At 38.8% G+C, this 25,833-nt stretch overlaps 1 protein-coding gene across 1 annotated transcript in view; it reads right to left on the reverse strand.

The window, feature by feature from the left end:
• Positions 1–293: 293 nt before the first annotated feature.
• ADGRV1 (adhesion G protein-coupled receptor V1) overlaps positions 294–25,833 on the reverse strand; it is a 264,867-nt gene continuing 239,327 nt past the window's right edge. Inside the window, exons 89-91 of the mRNA XM_069001528.1 lie at positions 10,695–10,886; positions 8,703–8,880; positions 294–748 (exon numbers count right to left, since the gene is read on the reverse strand). Coding sequence (XP_068857629.1) covers positions 630–748; positions 8,703–8,880; positions 10,695–10,886 — 489 coding nt within the window. The 3' untranslated portion in view covers positions 294–629. The remainder of the gene's footprint in view (positions 749–8,702; positions 8,881–10,694; positions 10,887–25,833) is intronic.

The following is a 25,833-nucleotide window of genomic DNA, read 5'->3' on the forward strand; positions in this document are numbered from 1 at the left end:
CACACAGCTGGCAGCGGTTTCAGTCTTGTCCTTTATCTCCCCTTCCCTCTGTGTTTCAGATCATTGAATATTTATCATGTCACAATTTAAATTTCAAGTTCTTTGGCTCAAGGCTTGTGTCTTTATTTGAATTTGTTCACAGACCTGGGTACTCAAAAAACAGTGAGAAGAGTACAGCTTAGGAAACTTAGAAAAACTGTGCCATTAGAACACTTTCCTGTCCAACAGGGTGTCTGCATCACCTTTCATCTTCATAAACAATAAGGAGAAATAACAGACTGGTTTGTATCAAACAGACTCTATTGCTTTATTAGTCAGTGTTAATGTACAGGTTAATTTAAAAAAGCTACAGTTTGTGAAATGTGTCATCTACTTACGAGATACAAATCTAGGCGAATCGCTATGGTATTTATTGGTGCTCACCCACTGTAACAAATTTACAGGTTTTTTTCTGATATACAAAACCTCAAGCAAACATACCTTGTTAAATGCTCAGTAAAGCTAACAGCATTCTACTACAGTTTCATAGAGTGTTTTAGTGCAAAAGGAAGTACAAATATAAAAATACTGAGGCTTGAATAAAAAAAAAAAAAAAACAACAACAACAAAAAACCAAGCAAGCTGTGGAGTTAGAGGTGTGTGTCAGCTATGGGTATTCTTCTAAGCTCTACAATCTGGGAGTTAGCCATGCTGCCACCATCCTGGCTGCCATGACAAGACTCATTATCACTGACACTGAGACCTGCACCTGAAACAGAGAAAAAAACAACAAAAATACGAATCAGTGAGAATGAAATCCTGGCACAGAAATGGGAATGCTCTATCCCACTCTGCTTTATTCTGATTATTGAAATGTTTCCCCACCCCATAACTATGTGGCAAGTTTCCTCTTACTAGTCTACCATTCTGAATCCACAGATCGTAACATTATCTGATACAGTTTTGTACCAGATACACTTTTTCATAATTCCACTGTCATTCATTTTATTTGGCCCAGTAAGTGGTACAATAGCTATTTAGAGGTTGCCTTGAAATCAGAAAAGCATAAATCAAGGCCTGGCTTAGACTGGGTTCATGGTCTGGCTGTTAGAGTCCAAGTCCAAGGACTTCCTCATAGGAAATTGATTTTTAATGATACAATTTCCATGTTAAACCATAATTCCAGCTGTCTTAACAGGACTGTAATCTCAACATGAGAAAAGATGCTGAGCAAATATTCTTTAAACACACATCTGGCACAAAACGGTGCATTATGTTTTCCTTCTACTGGAAGACACTAGACTTTGGTCCAAGGGAACTTCCAAAACATGTCTAGAAGAGAGGCTACCTTCTCCATCCTTTTGTCGTAGGACTTCTGCTAGCTTTCTGCTTCCTATTTGTTTGATGGGGGTTTTATTTGGGCTTTTTTTTGTGGGGGAAGTTTGAGTTGATTAGTGTGAAGATGAATAATCCTGCATTAGTTTTTATGAAATGCATATTTTTGTGAGACCATTTCTTCACAAAATATCTATTGGAACTATAAACTTCAGTGCTTTTTCAGCTCCTCTCCTTGAGCTTTGTAGTACAAATTCTACACAATACATGGGTTTTGAGGGCTTAGGGTGTCTAGGCTTTAAATTTGTTGAGAACTGCATATCAGTATAATGAGGCATGAGGATTTCAAGACAAATTACTTTCAGGTATGATCTTGCAGCGACGTCAATTACAAATGATGAGGGAAGTTATTTGTTTTGGGCAGAAGCAGATCTGTAACTACATGCAGTTCAAGGGAGTTACAAAGGAATCACATCTGTCTCAAAACAGCCCTGAACAGGGTATGCTGGGAGTTTGCATTTCATACTGAAAAACACTTTCTAGAATTTCTATCAGGTGTCCGGTGCATCTCTTATTTCCACCTCAGCTACCATTTCAGTTTTTGGTTTGTTCAACAAAAGAAAAGTAATTTAATTTTTTCACCTTTGTTCATCTTTTTCTATGCTCCCTGTTGTTCCACCTTTACAAAATTTTCTCTTAGCACCCTTCCTCCCACCACCCCTCAAGCAGAAAAGAAGTACTGTAAGGTGGGCAGCAGTGAGATGCTGCTTTGCTGTCAGAAGTCAAGCTGCAATCTTGAATATGGAGTTTGGTCCAGAGAACCTGTGCAGGAGGCCCTCTAGGACTAGCCAGGTTTTCCTGCAGAGGTCTGGATGAAGTCCTAGTAGGGGCCAAACTTGGGTCCATGTCCTATGACACACGGGAAAAGTGGATATGCTGGACCATGATCCTTCTCACACCTGGTTTTGGTGTTTGGTTCTTGGAGGGAACACACGTTCAGTGACACTGATGAGTCCTTAGGGCTGCATGACCTAAGTTCTTGAGAAACCAACAGCTACTGCCAGAGTATGACAGGAGTAAAAATCCATCAACATACAGAGATACAATAACAAAGTCAAGAGTAGGAGCTGAATCATTAAAATATTGTTTATAAATTTATTGAAGTTGATTTAAATTTGTATGCACATTTAACCTTCTCATTGAGCCGGATCCTAATATCCAAAAGGTGCTTCAAGGTCCTGGGAAAAACAGCAATTGTTTAAACAAGTTATTTTGATTGTTTGATATTTGATTGTTTTAGAAAGGAAGTGTGACTGTAATAGAGAAGATGAATCAGACTGTTGTATTTACTACACGGGGATGGAAGAACAAGTAAAAACCATAAAGTAAATAAAATACTTTGAATGAAGAAAGAACACAATACTTCTTATATAGCATCAATAACAGTGGAATTCATTCAAGACATTTAGTCAACCTGAAAAGCGTAAAGATTTCAAAAACTGCAAAACCCCCATTATTTAAAACCATTTGAAATCATAAATATCATCACCCTGGGCTCAGATTTCAAGGTAAACACAGATTGTTGGGGTTAGAAAGATATTTGTCTTACTAGTGGCTATACTGGTGAAGTGGCAACTATTTAGCACGGGGTTTCTTAAAGAGTCTTTTGCTGGTCTCTATAAAAAGATCGGGTAGTGGTCTAAAGGTATTACACTATGTATATTCTTAAATGTCATCTACATGCAAACTTTTTTTGTGCTCTGTGCAAAGTCAGAGAAAATATTTTTTGTTACAGAGGTTCTTATCAGAAACTTGGTAAGCCAGAGACTGAAACTGGGTACTTCAGGTTTACAAGGGCCTTGTTCTGCTGATGGTGCAAAGACAAACTACGTTAGAGCTGATCCTTTTTAGGAATAAGAACTGAAATGTAACCAGGATACCAGCTTACCAAACAGTCACCAGGCTGGAAAGGATATGCCTGTTTACATGATGGAGTTTCACAGAGTTCATTGGTCCACTGGGTTCTCAGATTAGAGTGGAATTTAAACTCAATCAGATCCCAAAAAGCATGCACTCATTTGGAGATGCTGCAGTTAGGGGGCAGGTATGTAGCAGGGAGTATTACTTTTCCCCAATTTGTGAAAGAACTACTTTAAGAAAAATAGGCAGGAAAATGAAGCCTTTCATCCTTTTCTTTTTGTAGGCAAGGACTAGCTAGAAACTGAAAAGTCACAGCTCAGGCTTTAAACCCACAGAGGTCCCTCCACTGACATCTGCTGGTGAAGAGCTACACCAGTGCATCTCTAGGTGCCCCGGAATACCAGCTGTTACCTGCTTGCTCAGACTTTCACTAAAACATTTTAAGGGAGACAGAGTTTGTTTTGTAATTACTGTACTCATATCTCTGGGGAACCTTTTTATTTTTCAAGCACTTATATCTTGCTTAATCAATCATGATTTTATTATATGTGTGGGATGCATATGAATAAGCTACATAAACCAAATTTATTTATTCTTTCAGGGTTTTGATTTCACAGAAATAACGCCAACAGACATCCAGACTTCTACAAATAAAGTTCAGATTCAACTAAAAATGCTTCCTGGACATTAGGCAGTCATGTTCAACAGCCATCAGGCTGAACATATGTGTGACAACCACAGATAAGAAACTGAATGAATATGCAAACTAGCTACCTTTTTTTTTTTTTTTTTTTTTTTTTTTTGGGAAGTGAGCCCTTCTAAACAGAAATTAAACAGGCTGATAAGGCAGGGATTTGCCACCTACAATCTATCTGCCCTGTAATAGACAGTCTCCAGGATGCTGCACTGAACACCCTTCAGAACTGGAATTTCAAATGTTTCCTCTGGTTCAGGATGGCCACATGAGATGCTTTATTCTTAAACCAGGCACCTACAGTGGTGTCACCAAGGTTTATAAAATGCTGACTTCGGAGCCCTAGCTGTAGTAGATTGAAAATCATGAATCGTTTTATATAGCATTGCCATTGTAATAGCTGTATTTGTGTGGGGTTTTTAACTTACTCAGTAGATTTTTCCAGGTATTTTCCATGTTAGAGAATTATTAGAATATTTGCATATTATTAGAGAAATACTGGAGTATTTATATAATATTTATCACTATTTCCTCTATTAAGAGTAAAAATACACTAAAGTATGAATGTAGCAGTATTCTGCTTAATATATATCTGGAGACTATCATGGTGGGTCACCCATCTCCCCTGGAGGAGTATGGGCTTCCCTCAAAGCCTTTGCTGTTTTTTGATTTCCCATCTCATCCAAAGGAATAAATTGTTTTGGTTTTGTGCATCACAGAACGGGAGAGGACAGGAGTATTTGTAAGATATAGATGGAAGCTCATAAATCGGTAAAGCTACCATGCATTTATGGTATTCATGCTTTAGAGCAATGCTGATGGGTAGCATGCTGCTTTGGGACAGGTTGCATCTACTTTTATTCTTGTTGGGTCCTTTTTTAACTTCCCAGCCCTAATCAGAGTAGAAGTCCTCAGGGAATTCTGGTAAATTGGGCATTATCCTCAATGACAACAACATATGACTCTGTTGCAATCTGGAAGGCAAAGGTCTCATTAAATTGCCTATCAATATAAACCTTGCACAAGAAATCAGAGGGAAAATTAAATCTAGTCCAAAATTTCAGACTTTTTAAGTTAATTAGTGAAATCAACAAAAACTAATTCATAAATAACTAACTTTCTCAATAGAAGCTGTTTGAATCATTATAAGAGCCATAAATGAAACAAAATAAAATAAACACAAATTCATAAACATTTTTAAAAAAATTTTTTAGCACATATCAATCAGCAAGACATGTCCCTAGATTATTTTTCCTACACTAATTGTTCTATTGTTTCCTTCATATAAGCCACCTTGGAGCAGGCCACACTCACAAAAGATTTCCAAAATAAAAGAAATGAAGTGATTAGTGAGCAGAGTGAATTTTAACTATGTATTTCTGTATGGACATGAGCATATTTGATGGAAAGAAGGAATTGATTGATAACACATTCAAATACAATATGGTATAAGCAGCCCACTGGATTTCTCACACAAAACAGAAATACCCTATCACTGTGTGAGGCTTGCACAAAGCTAGCATAACAGCTGGCTAAAAAACAGTACACTGCTGTCCACCTGATTTGCTAGAACTGCAGTTGTGTGCCTCCATCTGACCCAGCCTGTACTTCAGGTTAATCTGTAATTAGGCCCAGAATTAATGACTGTGGAACCAAGGGCTAAGTGCACAGTTCTACGACACATTCCTTTAGCAACAAGGGTGAGTGTGTCAGCACAACTATTTATGGGGCTGCACTGCACATTGCAAATTACTAAACACTGACAAGTCAAAAACAAAGTTTTTCTGTGGAGGATAGGTTGAATTTTTTTAACCTGTCTTCTTTTCTACAGCTGAGAGTGGCTAGCTGCAGAGGCAGGAGTGAAATGTTAGCTTTGCTGTGGTTATACCCTCATTCCCATTAATCGTGGCTGCCAGATTAAACCTTGTGGCTACAAAATTATGCCCTGTGAGCATAAGTTAAAGTCACCCTCAGAGAGCTCAGAACTACATAAGCAGAAAGGACAGATGAAGCACAAAGGGGCATAAAACCATTTTTGCATATTCCTCTGCTAGTCAGTGCTGATCCTCAATCAGCCCTCAGAGTGGGAGCTAATATTTTAGCAACACTATAGTTAAGTTTGGCTATAGATTGACAGTTTTAGGGAACATAGATAATGGAAGGTTCTGTTTCAGTTTATCAAAGGTAAAATTCAAACAATAGCAGATCAGGTATTTCTAATCTTCCTTGAAAAGCAACACCCCCCAGTTTAGGAATGACAAGTTAGCTAATGTGGGGGGAAAAGCACCTTCTCCCTGCTCTTCCAGAATGAGGAATTCCCAGCCTATTGAAATAAAGTCTGTGCTAAAAGGGTTTGAGAAGTACCTTGCACAGCAAATGACAGGCAAGAGCATCTCAGCAAAAAGGCATCTTAGCTGCCTAGACACTTTAGCCTATTTAGAGAAGAGGTCCTTGTCTTCCAATTGCCAATGACCACTTCTTCCTTGGAGCCAGGACTGGTGCTTGAAGGGCATCAGACTAGCTGATGTAGAGTAGGAGGGAGAGGGGAGAGAAAGAAGGAGAAGAAAATGAGAAATCTAGCCTGAATTGTGGTTTCATGTGAGCACAAGCAACTACGTACAATAGGAAGAAATGTGGTGCTGAAAGACTAGGAGATGAGCTCATTTCAGCACCTGCTAGCTTAACTAGCATCATAAAACTCCTGTTAGACCACAGCTTAGTGAATACTTCAGCAGCAGGAGTCCATATTGCCTAACAGAGAAAAAAAAATCTCACTTTCCACCACCTCATCTCTCTTCTTATTACTTCCATATGGCTCCCTGCCTCCCTCTCCTTGGCCATGTACTGAACTGAACTGGAGAACAGGTCACGATCAAAACAATAAAATAGATTTTTAGTTACAGAAAAGCTTGCCTTTTTTTTTTTTTTTCAAGTATGTGTTGAGCTAGAGGTTGTGTCTGAGACAATAGCTGATAAACATTTACTTTGCTGGTGAAAGAGGCTCCAACCTTCCACATCACCTCTTTAGCTCATCTTGTTCAAATGTGGGGCTGAAACCAGATGAGACAACTGGTTTGGTTTAGAAATCATGGGCTTTTTACTCTTGTAACTTTGCTGGGGACACAGTGTGGGCACAGGAATAAGCATTGATGTAAAATTGTCAGGCACTACTTGAATCAGTAATGCAAACAAAATATTTTTCTCCAACAATGGCCTGAGGTCACTGCTTCAAATCACATTAATATAAAAGGCTCATAAAAACAAATTATAATAAAATATTAATAAAGAAGACAATAATAGAATTCAGGGAAGAAAATCAAAAGTTTATTTTAGACCTACTAAAAGAACTGAAAACAAATTAACTAGGGATGGAGCTTGAAGACTTAGGTAGAAGTAATTAAGGGCTGAATAGGTGTTGAATTGTATTATATTTCAGCTATATTTCAATCTAGGCTGTTGCCTAGATTGTTCTTCATGACTTAAGACTCAGTCTCCTACAGTTTACTGATGCCAACTGATTTACTTAAGCAGTAAACTTTGTGTAATAGTGGGCATGTTAGATGTAGATGGTTTCTTTCATGTCTTATTAACTATCCATGAATTATCTAATTTCCTTCACAGTGTTCAAGAAGTTAAAAAGTAAAAGCTACCTTCTTGCATACCTAAAAAAAAGGTTTGCAACTGTAACTTCTGCCCCTAGCTTTGAAAGTCTTGCAAAAAACCCTCAAAAACTGCTAACAAAGCAGAATTAGTGTGCAAAACGTCTAGGAAATTTATTAAACACAAAACAGATTCTCACAGAACACAGAATGGTTAGAGTTGGAAGGGACCTTAAAGAACATCTATTTCCAACCCCCTGCCATGGGCAGGAACACCTTCCACGAGATCTTCCACGAGGTTGCTTGGAGCCCCATTAAACCGGGCCTTGAACACTTCCACATGGGGCAGCCACAGCTTCTCTGGGTAACCTGTGCCATAGACTCCCCACCTCATAGGGAAGAATTTCTTCCTAATACCTAATCTTAACCTGCCCTCTTTTAGTTCAAACCCATTTCCCCTTGTCCTGTCACACTATGCCCTTGTCAAAAGTCCCTCTCCCGCTCTCTTGTAGCCCCTTTAGGCATTGGAAGGGACTCAAAGCTCTCCCAGCGTCTCCCCTTCTCCAGGCTGACAACCCCAACTCTCTCAGCAGAAGCGCTCTGGCCCTCTGAGCACCTACATGGCCTCCTCTGGAATCAGCCCATGTCCTTCACATGTTGAGGGCCCCATAATTAGAGGCTTTTTCTGCAATGTAAATTGGCTTAGGATATACAGCATTATGACCTTACTGAATAAAAGCACCTATTTATTATCAGCATTCCCAGTCTTCCATCCAGTTTGACTTTTCTTGGTATCACTGAAGGGAACAAACTTCTGAAATTATGTGTGCCAGATCACTCAACCTGCCGCTCTCACGAATACCTTGCTGTTGTCTCTTGCAGGGCTCAAGATACTTAGTGGTAACCCTAAAGATCATTTAGGTGACCTCCTGCTACCAAGCAAGTCGATCTGTACTTTACCTGGTATCTGCATATCTTATCAGGTAGGACTCCTTTGCCTCTTTGGTTGTCTTATCAGACATTCCCATGTTGACTGATCTTTAAGATTTTCATTGGAAATCAGATTATATTAAGAGACCTCATTAACTGTATCTCATGGAATCGTCACACCATTAGGGTGAATAACACCATAGCAATACAGCAAACTTTGAGGGGAAAGTGAAATAGTCACTCACCAGTCTTTAAAGCAAATATTAGGTCATCGAACTCTTGTGATTCCTCATCAGCAACCAATGAGCTGGTACTGAATCCTCCAGAAGGGTGGAAGACATTACCATTCTGTGGACTCTGCTTAAAGGTAGCACTAGTTTGACTACCAGGCTGCAAGGATGCCCTCTCCCAGTCTGCAGGCACCTGCAGGGTTTAAAAAGATGCAGAAATGCAGTAATCATCAAAACTATTATATAGAAACTGGGAGCGATGACCAGAGCTGAACTGAAGACCAAGAGATCTTGGAAACAGCTATTCTGTCACTTCTATAATGAACCAGTGAGCCTTTTTACCTTATTAGTAAATTTTATATATATACACATACTTACATATATACACACACATACAAACATACATACATATCTATAGCTACCTATCTATCTATTTACATGTATCTATCTCCCTTTCCCTTTTTCTTGCCTTCCCTTCTCAACTGGGTTTCCATGGCCAAGTTTTGGTAGTGGGGGGTTGCAGGGGGGGGTCTACTGCGGTGGCTTCTGTGAGAAGCTGCTTCCTGGTAGAGCAATCCCTGGCAGCTCCAAAGATGGATCCACTGCCAAACCTGGGCCCATTAGAAATGGCGGTAATGCCTCCTTGATAACATATTTAAGAAGAAAAAAACAAGTTACTCCGCAGATGCAGCTGTGGCCAGAGAAGAGCAGGGTGAGAATTTGTGAGAGGAACAACTCTGCAGACACTAAGGTCAGTGGAGAAGGAGGGGGAGGAAGAGCTCCAGGTGCCAGAGCTGAGATTTCTCTGCAGCCCATGGTGCAGTCCATGGTGAAGCAGCTGTGCTCCTGCAGTCCATGGAGGTCCATGGGAATGCAGAGATCCACCCACAGCCCATGGAGGAGCTCCCTGCAAGAGAAGGGGGATGCCTGAGAGGAGGCTGTGACTCCATGAGAGGTGTGTAGAGAGAAGAGACCACACAGGAAAAGCCTGTCCATGCAGGACTGCACCCCATGGAACAGAGATCCATTCTACAGCAGTCTGGAGAGGACTGTTGCCTGTGGGATGGATTCCCACTGGGGAAGTTTATGGAGAACCATATTCTGGAGGAGGGAGCCCATGTTCAAGTAGGGTAAGGGCTCCTCTCCCTGAAGAGACGGAGAAGCTATGGGTGGTGAACTGACCATAACCCCCATTCTTTGTCTCCCTGTGCTGCTGGGGGAGGAGTTAAACCTCAGAAAGAGGGGGGCTGGTAAGGGGGGGAAGGGATTTTAAGGTCTTATTTTATTCCTCATTATCCTGCTCTGAGTTTGTTAGAAATAAATTAAATTAATATCTCTAATTTGAGCCTGTTTTGTCCCATGACGATGTTTAGTGAATGATGTGTCCCAGTCCTTAATTCATGAATCTTTTGTTATATTTTCTCTCCCCTGTCCAGTTGCAGAGGGGAGTGAGAGAGACACTTTAGTGGGTGCCTGGCATTCAGTTAGGGTAAACACACTACACCTTCCCTTCCCTTCTCCCTTTTCCCTTCTCCTTTTTCCATTTCTTTCCCTTTTCCATTCCCTTCCTTTCCCTTCTCCATTCTGTTCTATTCCATTCCAATTTTATTCTAACTTTTGAACATCATAACTTTGAGAAATTAATTACTTGAAATTCATCTAAGACCCATAGTAAGCTGAAAGAATTAACCTGATATTTTGATTTCTCATTACCTACTTTTGACACTTTAACTAACCTCTATAATAAACTGAAGACTCAAGTATGAAAGGGGAAATTCTCTAGGTGGGATGTTATCAGGGCACAGTAAGTTCCAAGAATACCATGGATAAAGACAACGATCTTTGTCATTAAAATAAATGAAAAAAAAAAGCTCCCCCTCCCCACAGCCAACCTATAGTATTTAGCATTTCATTCCTGTGTATTTCACTTCATAACTAACACTGAAATCTCCAGGTACATTTCAATATACACGTTAATGACTACAGAGCACTACAGAGCACTCTTACCTCTTCCATAGCACTGATGAGGTTCTGTGTGGACTTGCTGATCTCTCCTCCCACAGCTGGCAGACCGCTGCCATGTGTGAAAAACGCTGATCCTGGAGTTGTATGCCCATTCATGTCTACAGTGTAACTCGCTTTCACAGGACAGCAAAGTTGGTTGTGCAGGATAAAATATACCACAAAGACATAAAGACCCTTAAACAGAGATTGAAAGAGAACATCAGTCTGTGAAGTGGAGGGAGCTTGGATCAGAGCTTTCTGTGGAAAATAATGGATGACATCACTGTCCCTCAGAGATCTTAAAGTTATAAGTAAGTTCATATCCTGAGTTCTCCAGCTAAAAATCACACAAACACACACACAAAAGTATTTGTAAATTATTATTTGGTTGAACATACAGAGTTGCAAAGGAAAGCCATGACCCCAAAACCAACAAAACTGACTTGACTTTCACAGTTGTCATAACAGTGAAAATGAGGTTAAAGACCTCCTTTATAATAATATTTGGCTGCTGTTCTTTAGCCACAATTCTTTGTTCGCTTACTGACCTGCTGGCCTTTTGCAATCCTATCTCATGCAAACTGCAGTGCTGCTGTCACAGATACTGTAACTATAAATTAGATACTCTGTGATATCCACTAATTCAGCACTGGGTTTCATTTCTGATTACAACAAAGGCTCTGCCGTATGCTTCTGCAGTTCTTCTTTAAAACTTGCTCATTTTGACCTTTAGACTTGGCCAAGAAAAGTATTACCACCATGTTTTTGTTTGTAAAGAAATCCAGTAATTGAACTTCTCCAGATGAAATGTGACTTACATTGATTTTTGAGTTGCACTAATACTGAGGGAAAATAATCAACTCCAACTGATAAATCAACCTGTTCAATAATAACTAAAGAAGGGGTTACCAAAATAGTACAGAAAGAAGACTTCTGAATTCTTGGCAAATACTGCAATACAATTACATTTACAATTTTTTTTTTGTAATTCACATTGTTCTCCAGACCCCAGAAGCCAATTGTACTAAACAGAACAATTCATTTCAAAGGTATCCACTGGCATGGAAGTACTAACTGGGATTACAAATAGTAAGGAATTTAATCTAATTATATTTGTGAATTCCTAATGAAAAGAATTTTGAAAATACTTGAGAAAGGAGACTACAAATACCCAACAGCTCTTTATGGTACATAGATTGATAATTTCTATTGCCAAAATGATATGACAAAACCATCTGGTCCCAAGTGATACATAACAGAAGCTAAGGGGATTCAACAGCATTTCAATCTCAGCTGGTTGAACACTGGAAATACCCTCACACAGCTGCTATAAAACCATACAGCTCTGCATGTAAGTTTTTTTAACAGTAGACTACCAAGCAAAAGGGTTGAAAACAACTATTTTGAGAAAACATTTTCCTGCTTTTCCAGGTTATTGTTTATTTGTCATGCCAACTCAGAACAGTTCCTGAGAGGAAATTTCTTTTTGATACGTGTAAACTAGATGCAAACACGTCTGAGACATGAAGAAGGAACCAAAATATCCTTATATTCTATAAACAAATTCAAGGACTCCGATATAGGTCAAACAAATAGCAAATTGATTTATTTTAATTTGAATTGTTTAATGGATGTGAAAAGGATAAAAACCCCAAGAAGAACATATTATAGTGACAATACAAAATTCAGCATAGCCTCTGGCAGTTCAGTCTCTGAGGGCCTAGCCACAAAAGTTGCACACACATTTCAAGTGGTTTTGTACTTTTCAAGAAAACCCATCAGCTGAAAATGCTGCACAGCCCTGTCTTTTGAAATTGCAGGGACATAACGCATTGGCATACAAGGTCCATGAGAAGTCACTCTCCTGTGCAGCCTCAAGTGTGGACATTCACTTTTCTAAAACAAATAAACATGGAATAAAGTGTCACAATTATCTCCTTAACTTGGCCTTGTGTTCTGCTGTAACTCTCTACAGATGGATGATGAGACAACTCCTCCTCCGGTGCTCTCATAATAATCACATGGACTCAGGGAGGTTATTTTAATACCTAAGGACAGGAGAAGTCAAAGGCTGAGACAGATAGCAGAACCAAAAATTGTGGTTTATTTCTTCTGTCTTGTAAATTGTTACAGCAATGCCTTACAAACAGAAGCTTATACCTAATGAAACCTAACACTCCTAAGTAGGCAATACGTGTGCACAGGAATTCTTGCTGGACAGAGAATTCCTTGCTTGGCTGGAAAAAGGATGGAACTTTATTTCACCTATATCCCTCTCCAAATCTAGAATCTCAAGAAGATAATGCTCTGTAGATGTGAGTTTCTTGTACTGTCACTGCTGTTTTGTTTGAAGCATCAAAAGGGTTTTGTGGTCTTACTCTGACAATCCTGTGTCCCTATTAAAAACCACCAGGAAGGTGGTCAGGAAACCAAAACAAGTCAAATAGTGCTGCCCAAATAGCACTGAGTTCCAAAGACCGTACACGTGAAGATGCCATGCAGTAAATCATACTGATTTTTGTTTCTTTTCATGCCAGCAGCTACCACGGTCTTTACTATGAAAGACCATGGGCAGCATGCAGATATTCAGGTTGTGTCAGTGCAACCACAGCTTTCACATTGTCAGTGGGTTTTTTCAAAAGCACCAGTCTCAGAACTGAACCAGCCTGCTTCATGCTTTTGACTCTCTCATGTTCCTTTTCACTTCAACCTTTAACACTGTAAAAATAGTCATAAACTGCTGTGAAAATAAGGCTATTGGCATTGTAATACATGTTCCTCTATGTTTATAATATAAAGAACTATAGCTGAGTTGGAACTACTATACTTTTTCAGAGACACACAGACCTTGTCCTTGATGGTTGGACTAAGCAGGAAATGCAGAGAATAGTCAATAGTCAAGCTGATGGGCCTGCTGGAAACCTACTCCCCCCAAAAGGATTGTAAAGAATTTGGTCAGGGTGTGGATATTAGTAACACAGGCAATGACATCTCTGTTAAAACTGTGGGAAATATCATATTCTTAGAAGCTTGCATCAAAAAAACCTAAACTAAACTCAAAAACTCAAACCCCAAAATCTCAGTCTAGTGCCAGTAACTTCTGCTGTTGCATATAAAATTGAGAGCCATGCTCCTCAACTCATAAGCATGTGCTGGGGTGCCACGAGAATCTCTTGGCTCCCAGAGTGCAATGACTGACTGATAATCTGACAGCTTGACCTGGGTTCCATGGAAGCAGACTGAACAACTAAGCTAAAGAACTAGGACTCTGGAGGATTTAATGGTAATACTACATAAATTCTGTGCACTGGGCCCACAGGACTACTTACAAAACATTTAACCCTATTTCATTTATGGTTACATTATGATAGTAGTGTTAGTACAATGCGACAGTAAAAGATGAGAGAAAAAAGTGGTGGCAATGCATTTCTCATCAAAGAAGGTGAGAACTACTTCAAGCAGACAATTAGGTTGTCCCAAAGGAGGGAGCACAAACACACAACTTACAGTTCTTCTCAAATATGGTGCCTATTTCAAAAAAGCCTGTAAGAGATTATCTGCAAAGGTTATTTTACTGATATTTGCTGATTAAGCTCTTACTATTTCATCTCAGCGAGCTGGTCTGGCTGGTCAGCTCTTTGGTACTGTTATGTATAGGGAAAACAATATCCATATAAACACAGGTAGAAGTGTCTGAAAGAAAGCTCACATGGAAAAGTTTGGTGGGGTATTTTTGTTCAGTGAGGTGGAAGCAGCCTCAGAGCTGCTCTAGGTTATGCCAGGTAGTTCACTTCACAAGAGGCAGTTATGGAAAAGGCAGTGGGACATGACAGAATGAGAGTGGTCCTAAGTAGAAATGGGGAAGGTTCCAACTGGATATGAGGAAAACATGTTTAATGTGGGGGTAATTAAGCACTGGAACAACCTGCCCAAAGATACTGTGGAAATTTCTCTATAGAAGAGGAAGAGAGTTTTTTTTCTGATATATACATACAAAATATAATTGGTGAGAGGGTTTGCTCATGATGTGTGTGAGGGGGATTCTCCTATGCGAAAGACTGATTTATTTATTCTGAGGGGCAGATGCAGGAAGCTAGTAAATTAAGGACAGACTTCCACAGCTGTCAGTAAAAGGGCAGAATACATTAACATGTTTTACACCTCAGGAGACCCCACGCAGAACTGGAGGATTGATCCACAGAAAATCTTCACTGCACACTGAACACTCAGAGTCTCTCTGTCTCTTTGTCCTCTAACTCTATGTCTTCCAATTTACTGTGCTGACACTTCAGTATGTCTAAATTTGAAAACTGAGCTAATTGTGTTACTGTAATGAGAAATGATAAAACAGACTGTAGGCAATCAACAAATCTTTTCTTCATCTCCTTTTTACATATAGAGAGAAAAACAAGATGCCTACTGCATCACATGATTTTATTATTGTCCTGATAAAAAAAACACACCAAGGCATTAGACTTATTTTTTTAAGCTAATATACATCATATTTCTCCCACAAGTATTTTTAACCATGTCTGAGATACCCTACCCTGAAATTGTAGAACCTGCTTTTCAAGAAGTGCATACAGATACCATTATCTGTTTTAGAGGAATGGTATTTCTATATAAAAAACTAAAATATCCTAAGAGGATTTTTGTGACAGAAAAGTAATTTCATCACTCCATTTTAGCAGTTCCTCAACCTGCTTCTGGGTATGTATCACCACTAACAAAAACTGCAGGCACTCTACAGAGACACTCTTCGAGTTCCAAATGTAATTTGGAAAATTTTGTTTGTTAACTGTCATCACATGACTATATCATTAAATATTGTTTTTCCAAAGAATATTTAAAGCAAAATCAAGGCTTCTGAAGAAATCTGACCTCTTGGTCAGACCACAAAAAGACTTCAGTTACCAGAAATAGTTCGTTCTGATCCTTAGAACTAAAAAACCATTATTATTTTTACAGTTACACCTTTATTCATGCCGGTTGGTAAAAACACCCCAATAAAGCACACAAATGCCTTTTTGACAACAGAAGGGTTGTCCATACTTGGATCAGCTTTTGACACTCTATCATTACTGTAATTTCTGTATGATGGTTACACTTTGATTAGTCTTACTTCAGATTTTTAGTTTTATCAGGGTGAGATTTAATCTCATTCTCTGTCTGGACTGTGCTAATTTACTCTTGGCAACAAGTTCTAGGAAGTCCTTTCCTTGTTAATTTACTGGTCACACTGTTCTTCCTGGGTGGCTGTCAATGATCAGGGGTACTGCTGCCACTTCTGGTGGTGTGCTACTCAATGCCTTGGCTGATTTCTTGTGAACTTCCTTAGGGTCTTCTTTAATTTACAGGAAGTTCTTATGTTGTTTTCCATCACTGGCTGGTCAAAGACTGCTGTGGATTAATCCTGATTTACATAGCAAGTGCCTACTTCTTTTGGGAAAATTTCCAGTCTGATTAATATAAATAAATTGCATGTTTCACTGAGTTGAAAAGCTAGTCTCTGCACAGCAAAAAATTATTCACAAAATTAAAGGAATCATATTCAAGAAATCATAATCAGTGCCACTGTACAACGCATGACATAAATTTTATACCATCTTTCCTAATAAGTTTTGGATTAGTTATGGAACTGAATATTTGCATATGCAGAAGTATTAATAATGTGAGCCAAGCGGCAAACACACAATTGTCTATTTCTTTCTGTAAGGAAAGCTTTCCTTCCTTTCCTGCTTCCCTTCCTTCCTTGTTTTCAGAGATAATTATGATAAATTGCAGGCATGGCATTTTCATATGCAATCTTTAATGTACATTTTATTTTGCCATTATCTTCAACCTTCATATTTTATTTTGGGGGCAGCTTGAAGTTCTTTTATTATTGTTATCATGACAGAAATATCATCCTATTCATATGATACATCTTAAGCCACCACTTAATGTCTTCCACTCATGGGTCTTCAGAAATAAAAACCTTTGAAATATAAATCAGACCCTTTGTTTAAATGTGATTCTTTTTCTCAGCATTCAAAGTGACTGTTGTAAAACCCTGTCTATAGCAGTGCAACCCCATCAGCTGATTACACTTACTAAGTCGACTTTGGACCTGCTGTGTATCAAGTGTTTGACTGTTTATTTGCCGTTAAGCACCAGTTGTGATGAAACCATTGTAATGCTTATCAATCATGCAATTTATCTTATCATGGTTTCTATTGGGAACATTTACTTCTTATCTATGCTTTGCTTCCTGAGGCATTTGCACCCCATTTTGCTCTGTAGGACAAGATTTATGTCAGTTACAGATGAAGATCTAAAAATTCACATCAAAAGCAAAAAAACCAGTAATAGATGTAACCAAGGATAACTAAATGTAATTCAGGACTGCAAAACTCATACCACTTTGGCAGGCAACACTTGTTGAACGAGCCAACTGCCACCACACACACACAAGTACAGAAGCCACCTTAAAAAATGGACTGAAGAAAAATAATAATTCATATATCTATCATTAAACTGAAAATGCATTTACAGGTCTGCCCTGAGATATACTTATTTTGAGTGCTTTCATTTTTTGGTAAAGTTTAACTTCCACAGATAAACAGGTTACAGGTATATTCTGTAATAACAAAAAAAAAAAAAAAAACAAAACAACCAAACAAAACAAAACAAAAACAACAACCAAACTGTGATTTCAGCATTTTGAACAAGTTTTCCTAATACTAATGTAACATTTGAAATTTTAGTCTAAATTACCAAGCTTCTCTTTATGCAGAGCCACCTATGCCAATATCATGCTGAATCTTGCAACTTCTACTCAAAACCAAAGCCATAAATTCCTTTCTGGCAAACTGCACTCAGCTCAGATTTAGTCTAAACTTGGCTAAGGCTTACCTGACAGGCACATCTTTAAAAGGCAGATTTGCTTGGATACTCAGGATTCACTATAAATATTTTGCATAGCTCTCAGCATAATTGTAACTACTCCCACACAACTGCCATTTTAAGTGGTGGAAAAGGTTTGGGAGGTTTTTATTTTGGTTTTTTATGGCTTTTTTTGGTCTGCTGTTTTTTTGTTTTAAGGGCACAGATTCAACATTAAAAGAGAGGTGTTAAGCTTGAAAATGCACTGAAAATATAGATGGTTACTTGCCAAATGTGCAGATTAGACTAGAATAAGATTCTGTCACTTCCTTCCAGTGCAGTCATCCCAGAAATATGAAGAAAGCCATATTTTTGTATTTCAGCTTAGCTCAGAAAGAGAGAAATACTGAGTAAAACACCAAAGGTATGAACTTGGAAGAGATGGAAGGCAAACATGGGAGCCACTATGCAGAAGCAGCTTGCGATTCCCCCTGCAGCTCTGGCTGGTTACAGAGTTCTATGAGAGTCAGCATATCTCAGCAACCACAAATGGTGGCAGGAGGTTAAGAACAAACAAGAGTAGACAAAGCAGACTGGCACCCCATTGTTCCTCATCTCTGCCCCAGTTCTTAAGACTGTGGGTTTTTTCCCCTCTGCCTTTCTGTCATCTCTCTTTCCTGCACAGGCAACAGAAACTGGAGATAGAATCCTTTGAGTTCCTCTTTGCATTAAGTTCTTCTTGTGCTTTATCCTATGAAGAGGACCACTCTGGTAGCTGAAAGCAGCCAGATCACATACCAGTGAAAAATAGACTATTTGTCCACTGATGAACCTTACACTAAAAAAGGAAAAACAGAAAGACCAAACACAATAAGGTTATCCTTATACATTTTTCAGCTCCTAGAAGTATCATATGTCATGAGTTTTCACATATGCTTAATAAAATTTTTTGAACATTTTCTCTCATACTTGCTTTCCATGATAAACATTTATAACCAAGCCTACATTTTAGATCACACCTTACAATCTAAGCCTACTACTACTTTTATTTCTTTCTCAGAGAAGAACAGGTGCATGAAAAGGTCTTTGTAACCTCGGCTTCTAGTTCAAGAGACTCCCTAACAGTCTCAGAACATTTAATTCTCTAGTTATATCTGAAAGCAAGTTGAAAACTCAAAAGAGAAGCTAGCAATTGAAAAAACTACATTCAAAGACCATACAAACTAGCATCACTGTGCACAGCCTAAAAAACAGCTATTCCTGCAGCACATTGTTATTTTTAGTTAAAGCAGTAATTTCTATTTATGTGTATTATTGACTAATACACAGACATAAAAGAAGCAGAGAATTGAAAATAGGCATTTACTGACCATAAGAGTAAAAAGACAGAAGCTAACTTGGTGTTTATTGCTGAACTACTCTAACATGGCATTACAGAAAATCTCAGAGTTAAGCTAGAAGTTATTGTTCTAACAACATTTTTCCCCTCTAAGGAATTCTTTCAGTGTCATAGTCTCTCTTATGTCTACTGTTGTCTCTTTGAGTCTTGTTACTCTGACTGACAAATTGGATAAACTGTTTAATTTGGAGCATTTTACTGCAGTGCCATAAAAAGTTCTAACAAGAATTCTGCAACTTCAGAAGCCATAAATGCAAGAAACCTTCAAAAAACAGTCTTAGATAGAAATAAAGGGTTGTAGATAACTGGCATAATTATTTTTCATATCTTCTGCTTGAGTGTTTTAGGGCAAGACTGATGGGAACAGGGTGTTTGTGTACTCCAGCACTCTCTGACTATTTGGAAAACCTTGTGGGGATGCCGCAGCCAGTTAGAGAGCTACAGACATGCAAGGCTGTAAGGAACCAAACAAGGTCTCACCATCTTCAACCATCCCTTAGTTAAAACTGATCCCAGCAAATAGCTTACAATGCTTTTGTTATGCTTTCAAAATCTAGAATAACAGATGTGTAAGTACAAAAAGTGTAAAAAAGCAATTTTGTCAGACAACTGACTTTCTCAGAACTAGAGGGCTTGTACAGCAGGCTTTGCTAAGCGATATTCATGGGAACTGACAGAAGTTTATACTCCCTACTTCCCTTGATTGTAATAAAAAATCCTATAGATACTTACTGCCTTTCAACAGATTCAGGGACGCAGAAGACAAGTCTTACAAAGCAGGAAGATAAAACTGTTTTGGTTAGGGATGCTCTTCAAGAAAAGGGAAATGTGGGCAAAAATGAGGACAAAGACTAGATGTCCTTCCTTATCTGGCAAGAAGGTGAACAGGAGTAGATGGAGGTATAATTTGGCCCTGTCATTGAAATCACTCACTTCCTGGCTTGAGATAATAAGCCCCCAGTCTGTCCAAGGAGAGAATAAAATGTACCTCAAGAGAGTACTTGAGATGTCTTTTCACAGGGTGTGCTACTCAGAGTAAAATAAAAACCAGACTTATACTAAATATGGATTTGATCACAGAATCATACAATGTTAAGGGTTTGGAATACATCTTAAAGATCATCTAGTCCCAACCCCAGCTGCTACGGACAGGGATACCTCTCATTAGACCAGATTGCTCAAGGACTTATCCAACCTGGCCTTGAATAGCACCAGGGTTGGGGCATCCGCAACTGCCCTGGGCAACCTGTTCCAGTACTTCACCATCCTCACAGTGAAAAATTTCTTCCTAATGTGTAACCTAAGTTTCCCCTCTTTCAGTTCGTACCCATTATTCCTTGTCCTATCACTACAGTTCCTGATAAAGAGTCCCTCTCCAGCTTTCCAGTAGGGCGCTGCACTAGTTTGAAAACAAACAAGTGGGAGATGGCAAGACAGAATTATAATTTAATAGAAAAATTAAAATAAATGCAATAATACAAGAACACTGACAGAGTCAGGATACAACCTGACACCCTGTTAGTCAGGGTGGTGGTAGCAGCCCAGCTGAAGTGGTCCTGTTGAAGAAGTGATCCTGTAGAAAAGGGTCTGGTCTTCACCTGACGGTCCAGTGATAGCTCTTGTCCTCTGGGGTCCCATAAGTAAAGGCTGTTTATGCTGTTCCAAACCCCAGATTATATCCAGGTGGGAATGCTTGGCTCCTCCCCCTGGGCAGAGCATCTCACAACGGGTTGATGTAATTCTGTGAATCATGTGGTGGGTCCTTGATTGCCCATTATAAAGAGATAGACCCGGAGGGAGTTGTCAGGGATGAGTCATGGTAGGAGATAACAAACACTGTCCCACCTGCTTTAACACCTTGTGAAGATGATAATAGGATACGTGCCTTTGGTTACATCTTACATTGTAATCTAGGACAGCTCCCTTCAACTGGCAGGTTGCTAGGAGGTCTCTATACAACCTTCCTTTCTCCAGGCTGAACAGCCCCAGCCTTCTCAACCTGTCTTCGTAGGGGAGATGCTCCGGTCCTCTTATCAATTTCTTGGCCCTCCTCTGGACTTGCTCCAACAGTTCCATGTCCTCCTTCTGTTGGGACACCAGAACTGTACACAGCACTCCAGATGGGGCCCCACAAGAGCAGAGCAGAGGGGCAAAAGCACCTCCTTTGCCCTGCTGGCCACGCTCCTTTGAGTGCAGCCCAGAACACGTTTGGCTTGCTGGGCTGCATGCGCACGCTGCCGGCTCATGTTGAGTTTTTCATCAACCATCACCACCAAGTCTTTCTCCTCAGGGCTGCTCTCAGTCACTTCTCTGCCCAACCTGCAGGTGTGTTTGGGATTGCCATGGCCCAAGTGTAGGACCTTGCACTTTGCTTTGTTGAACTCCATGAGGTTTGCACAGGCCCACGTCTCAAGTGTGTCAAGGTCCCTCTGGATGGCATCACTTCCCTGCAGCGTGTCAACTGCAACACACAGCTTGGTGTCACACCAGCAAACTTGCTGAGGGCGCACTCAATTCCACCATTGTTATTCTTCTCCTAGAAACTCTTGTCTTGAGGCTTTTTTAGCAAGCTTTCTAGAATTTGCATTTGTGTGTTACTTTTTTTTAACAGAAAAGATCATTGCCACAAAAAATTCCTATCAGGACTTTCTAAATAGATTCAGACAGAAATACCAACTACGTTGCAAACAAAAAAAAAAATAAAATAAGGAAAATTTACAGAAAACGGAGAGCAAATTAAATTAATATTGAGGCCATTCCAATGGCTGTCTCTAAACAGGGATCCCTCTGCATTTTTGAAACATAAACAATGCTTGGGAGAGTAATGGCCTAACTAAATATATACAGTATAATTAAATATTATTTTATATTTTATATATATTTTTAGTTATTAGTTTATACTTATTTATTCTACTAATAAAACCATAAATTGCATGTCAATATGTACCAATGTAATATCAAAGGATATATATACATACATACATACATATATATATGTATTTCAAAACTAAGCAATTGGAACATCTGATTTCCATGTGTTGGTATATTTATTGAACTTTGCCATAAAGTTGCTCTACCCATAATCAGCAAAAGATAGTCTAAGTCATGAGACATGTATCAAAATTGTTGGCTCTCCTTGCACTTGGAAAACAAGAAGATGCTTTCCTTCATTGAAATTCTCTGCAATGGATTAATGCCAGACATTACATAAAGCATGTTTGCAGCACTTAACAGAAGAATTTCGATATGACCTGCTCTGTGACCGATTCCTGCTATCTGTGGAGCATTTCTTCAGAGAAAAATATTATAGGAACTGTTGAAGGATGGCCTTTCACACATTTTTAAGAACAATAAATTTCTCAGCTGTTTTTTGTTGTTTTGGTTTTTTTTGTTGTTGTTGTTGGTTTGTTGGTTTTTTTGTTTGTTTGTTTGGGGTTTGGTTTGGTTTGGATTTTGTTTTTTTTTTTAATTTTAGCTTATATTTTCCTATTGCTTAGGAGAGAATATATGTCCTTCTGAGGTCTCTTGCTTTGTGTGAGGGCTGCAGATTACTGTCTATTCTTTTCCAGCACTTTTTTATGGCAATAACTGCTGGCTCTGCAGAATCATGTTTTCTCACTGTAAAATTCTCCAAAGTGTTTTTCAGAGCTGTCTGGGCTGCATGGCAAGTCCAGTGCAGAGCACAGACAGCTGCCAGCTGCAGAGCTGCAGGGTGCATCAAGAGGTGAGTGCATGGCTCTGACAAGGGCTTCTTTATTTTTTTGGATTTTTTTACTTTAGTACTTTTTGATTTTGTCTTCCTTTGCACTTTTTTGTTCCCAGTGGCAGCGAGGCAGCTACCAGTTCTGCCATTATCCGTCCACCTCAGAGCTGGGAGAAAACTCCAGCCTCATCCTCCCTGCACATACCAAGCAGCACTGGCTCTGCCTGCTGAGCAGGGCCAACACAGAGAGGTGCGCTTTACAAGCCTGGAGGTACTTACAGGTCAGACCTGATGGGGAACACTGACCTAATTGGACTTCCACCTCCAGAATGTGCATGTTCAGAGTTTGCAGAGACATTTTGGCTCCTTGGCAAAGTCATCAGAGGAGATGGGCTGATAAGTAAGTAATGAAAAGCCTGGTGAGAGGTAAAACCAATCTCCTGAGGCAATTTGTAAGAAATTCTGAAATGAGACAGGAAAACTTTGCCAGGCAGGTGGATTTTGAAGCATTTTATGTTAAGCAGACTAAACAGAAATCTGTATAAAACCCAGTGACACAGGGAAGTACAGGAATTCTCATAACTGGTGTGGCAGTGTCATTTAATGTATTTAATAATTACAATAATTAATATAATTTAATGAATGCAGAAATTTGAAGGGTGATGTTCAACATCCCATTCCAGTGAGGACAATGGGAATGGAAAAGACCTGAGCATGCTTCTGCTTTTGCTGCTCTCATAATGGGCACAATGTCTCCACCATCAACACCGGGATGGTGGTCCTTGATGCAGGCTCCCTTGGAAGACTTCAGTGTAATGTGACATACAATCCTAAACGCAGCCAAGCCAGTTTCTCCAAGACCTCTCTGTGTAAAACCATAGCCTCTCCCTCCACATACCCACCTTTTACCTCACAGTCAGTCCATGTTACTCCTTAGGAGTCTTTCAGAGCTACAACAGCTTGTGAGAGTTTTTAAGGTGGTGTCTGTGCTGACTAAGACATAACAAATATTTTCAAATATTTATATATTAAATTTTATTTACCTGTAATTATCTATAACTATATATACAAAACTGTATAACTAGGTTTCTGTAAAGATAATTTAATATCAATAAACTAGGGACAAGGCACAATTCTTCTCTGAACACTCTGCAAAAATGCATGTTGCAACATTCAGATGAACCTCCACCCTAGATGTTGGGTAACTGCTCCACACAGACCTTCCTCTGAATTCAGACACAGAGTTCCTCAAAGGATATGCATTCAGTTACTTGCAATGGCACTCACTTTATTAGGTAGTAATTCTTGTGCAATGAATTACTAGATGCAAAACTAAAGGTAAAATTAGACACAAAATTACATTACCAGAAGTAAAATTTGTGCCAAAGACAGTAACACTGGTCTCTTTCCTCAAATTTTATCTATTACAAATAACTTTTTACAAACTAAGCCACACTATATTAGCAAAGTGGCTAACAGTGTGTGCTAATGCTCTTTGTCAATGAAAATGAGGGTGGCAATCTAAAAGGAGACATTTCCAGGAAGAGGGTCTTTATTTAGATTGTCCTGAAGATCATTAATCTGACAGCTCCTTCTACTTTCTACTCTTACAGGTATTTAATGTACTAGTAGAACTAAATTTGGGTTTCATTTAGAAAATACAATCCATTCCAAAAATAAAGTACTTGAGGCAATACAGACTGAGAGATTGGTGGTAATGTGGTTTAATAAATTAAGTGCAAACCTGAAATGTATGAGCCATTAAGTTTGCTTCATATATTAGCAAGTATGTTGGCCCCAGAAAACTTACTTATTTTCCCAAGGTTTTTATTCCTGCTATCTATAATGAGATGATAATATCCATCTCTGAAGACTGACAGGCTGGTCAGACAGACATTGCTACCTACAGGTGAACTACAAAAAGAAGATAGTAAATAAAAAATTATTTAGTCTCTGTTTTTTATATATCATTGTTTCCTACTGTGATGATTTGCACAAATGATTATTTGTGTGTTCTTTAAGGTTTCTTTACTGCATATAAACTTAAAATTTATATTACATTAGGGAAAATACTTCATTTCCAAGTTTTTATTTTCCTTATTTTCAAATTTCTGTAAGTTTGTCTAAATACACCAAATACTTATATAGTTTTCTACAAACATATTTTCTGAGAGGCAAAATTAACAAAATTTTTATTAATTTAAGTATTTCTGAAGTTCCATAACTGGCTCTAAAGAAACTTTCTCAGTTGATTTTCATGTATCCTCAAGGAAAGTAGGACGCTTACATTGTTTTTCAAAGGATTAGTATAATAACTTCTGAAAAAATTCAGCACACACAACTAGATCTTGGTTCAAATGCTTTTTAGACTATTTAGACTATGTCTTTAGACAGTGATTCTTAAAAAAACCTTAAGTGGTCCAAAAATATTTTCATGATTCCATGGCCTCACTTGTAGCTTTGTGAAGGACTTCTACACTGTACTTATCTGCAAAGCAGTGCGAAATGTGGATAGAAATAATTTGTTTCACCTTTTGAGACTACCTATTTCTTAGAAAAAAATGAAAAAGAATTCTGAAATAGCCAAAAAATATTGGGATGGGTGATTTCTGACTTTCTGTTTTCAATGTATGCAATGTCTAGATTTTATTTTTTTAAAATCCAGGCAGAAGGGGGCAAATATGCTTAACGACAGTGTTGTCTTTGGGACCAAATCTCAGAGCCTAAATACTGAAATGCTATATTAAGTGAAAGCAGGAACCTCACACATTTCTGGTGAAGCATGCTCTGGAATCACATTTCCTTCCCTACTGACCACATAAAAAGCCTTTGGAAATCAGTGTGATAAATTAGCCCAGTGGTAGGGAGTGTGACTAACCCTTTTATGTTCACTGAAGAAAATGAAACTAGAGAACTGAAAACAGATCTGTAAATACATATTCCTTTTATGAAGTAAAAATTTCTGTCACATACATTGGCCTACTTGGCAAATAACGGGGGGAACAGAAAAGCTAGTGTGAAAATAACAAAGTTTTAAAGGAAAGTGGAAGTCTTCATGGTGAGAATCACTGTTTTCCTGTTACCTTTCAGAAGTCAGGAATGAGAAGAAGGTTGTGCAAGAGATGCTGGCTCTTCTTCACTTGATGCCTTAGGTTTTAACTTTTATATTTTTCAAA

Source organism: Aphelocoma coerulescens (assembly GCF_041296385.1).
Source record: "Aphelocoma coerulescens isolate FSJ_1873_10779 chromosome Z unlocalized genomic scaffold, UR_Acoe_1.0 ChrZ, whole genome shotgun sequence".
Classification (NCBI taxonomy): domain Eukaryota; kingdom Metazoa; phylum Chordata; class Aves; order Passeriformes; family Corvidae; genus Aphelocoma; species Aphelocoma coerulescens.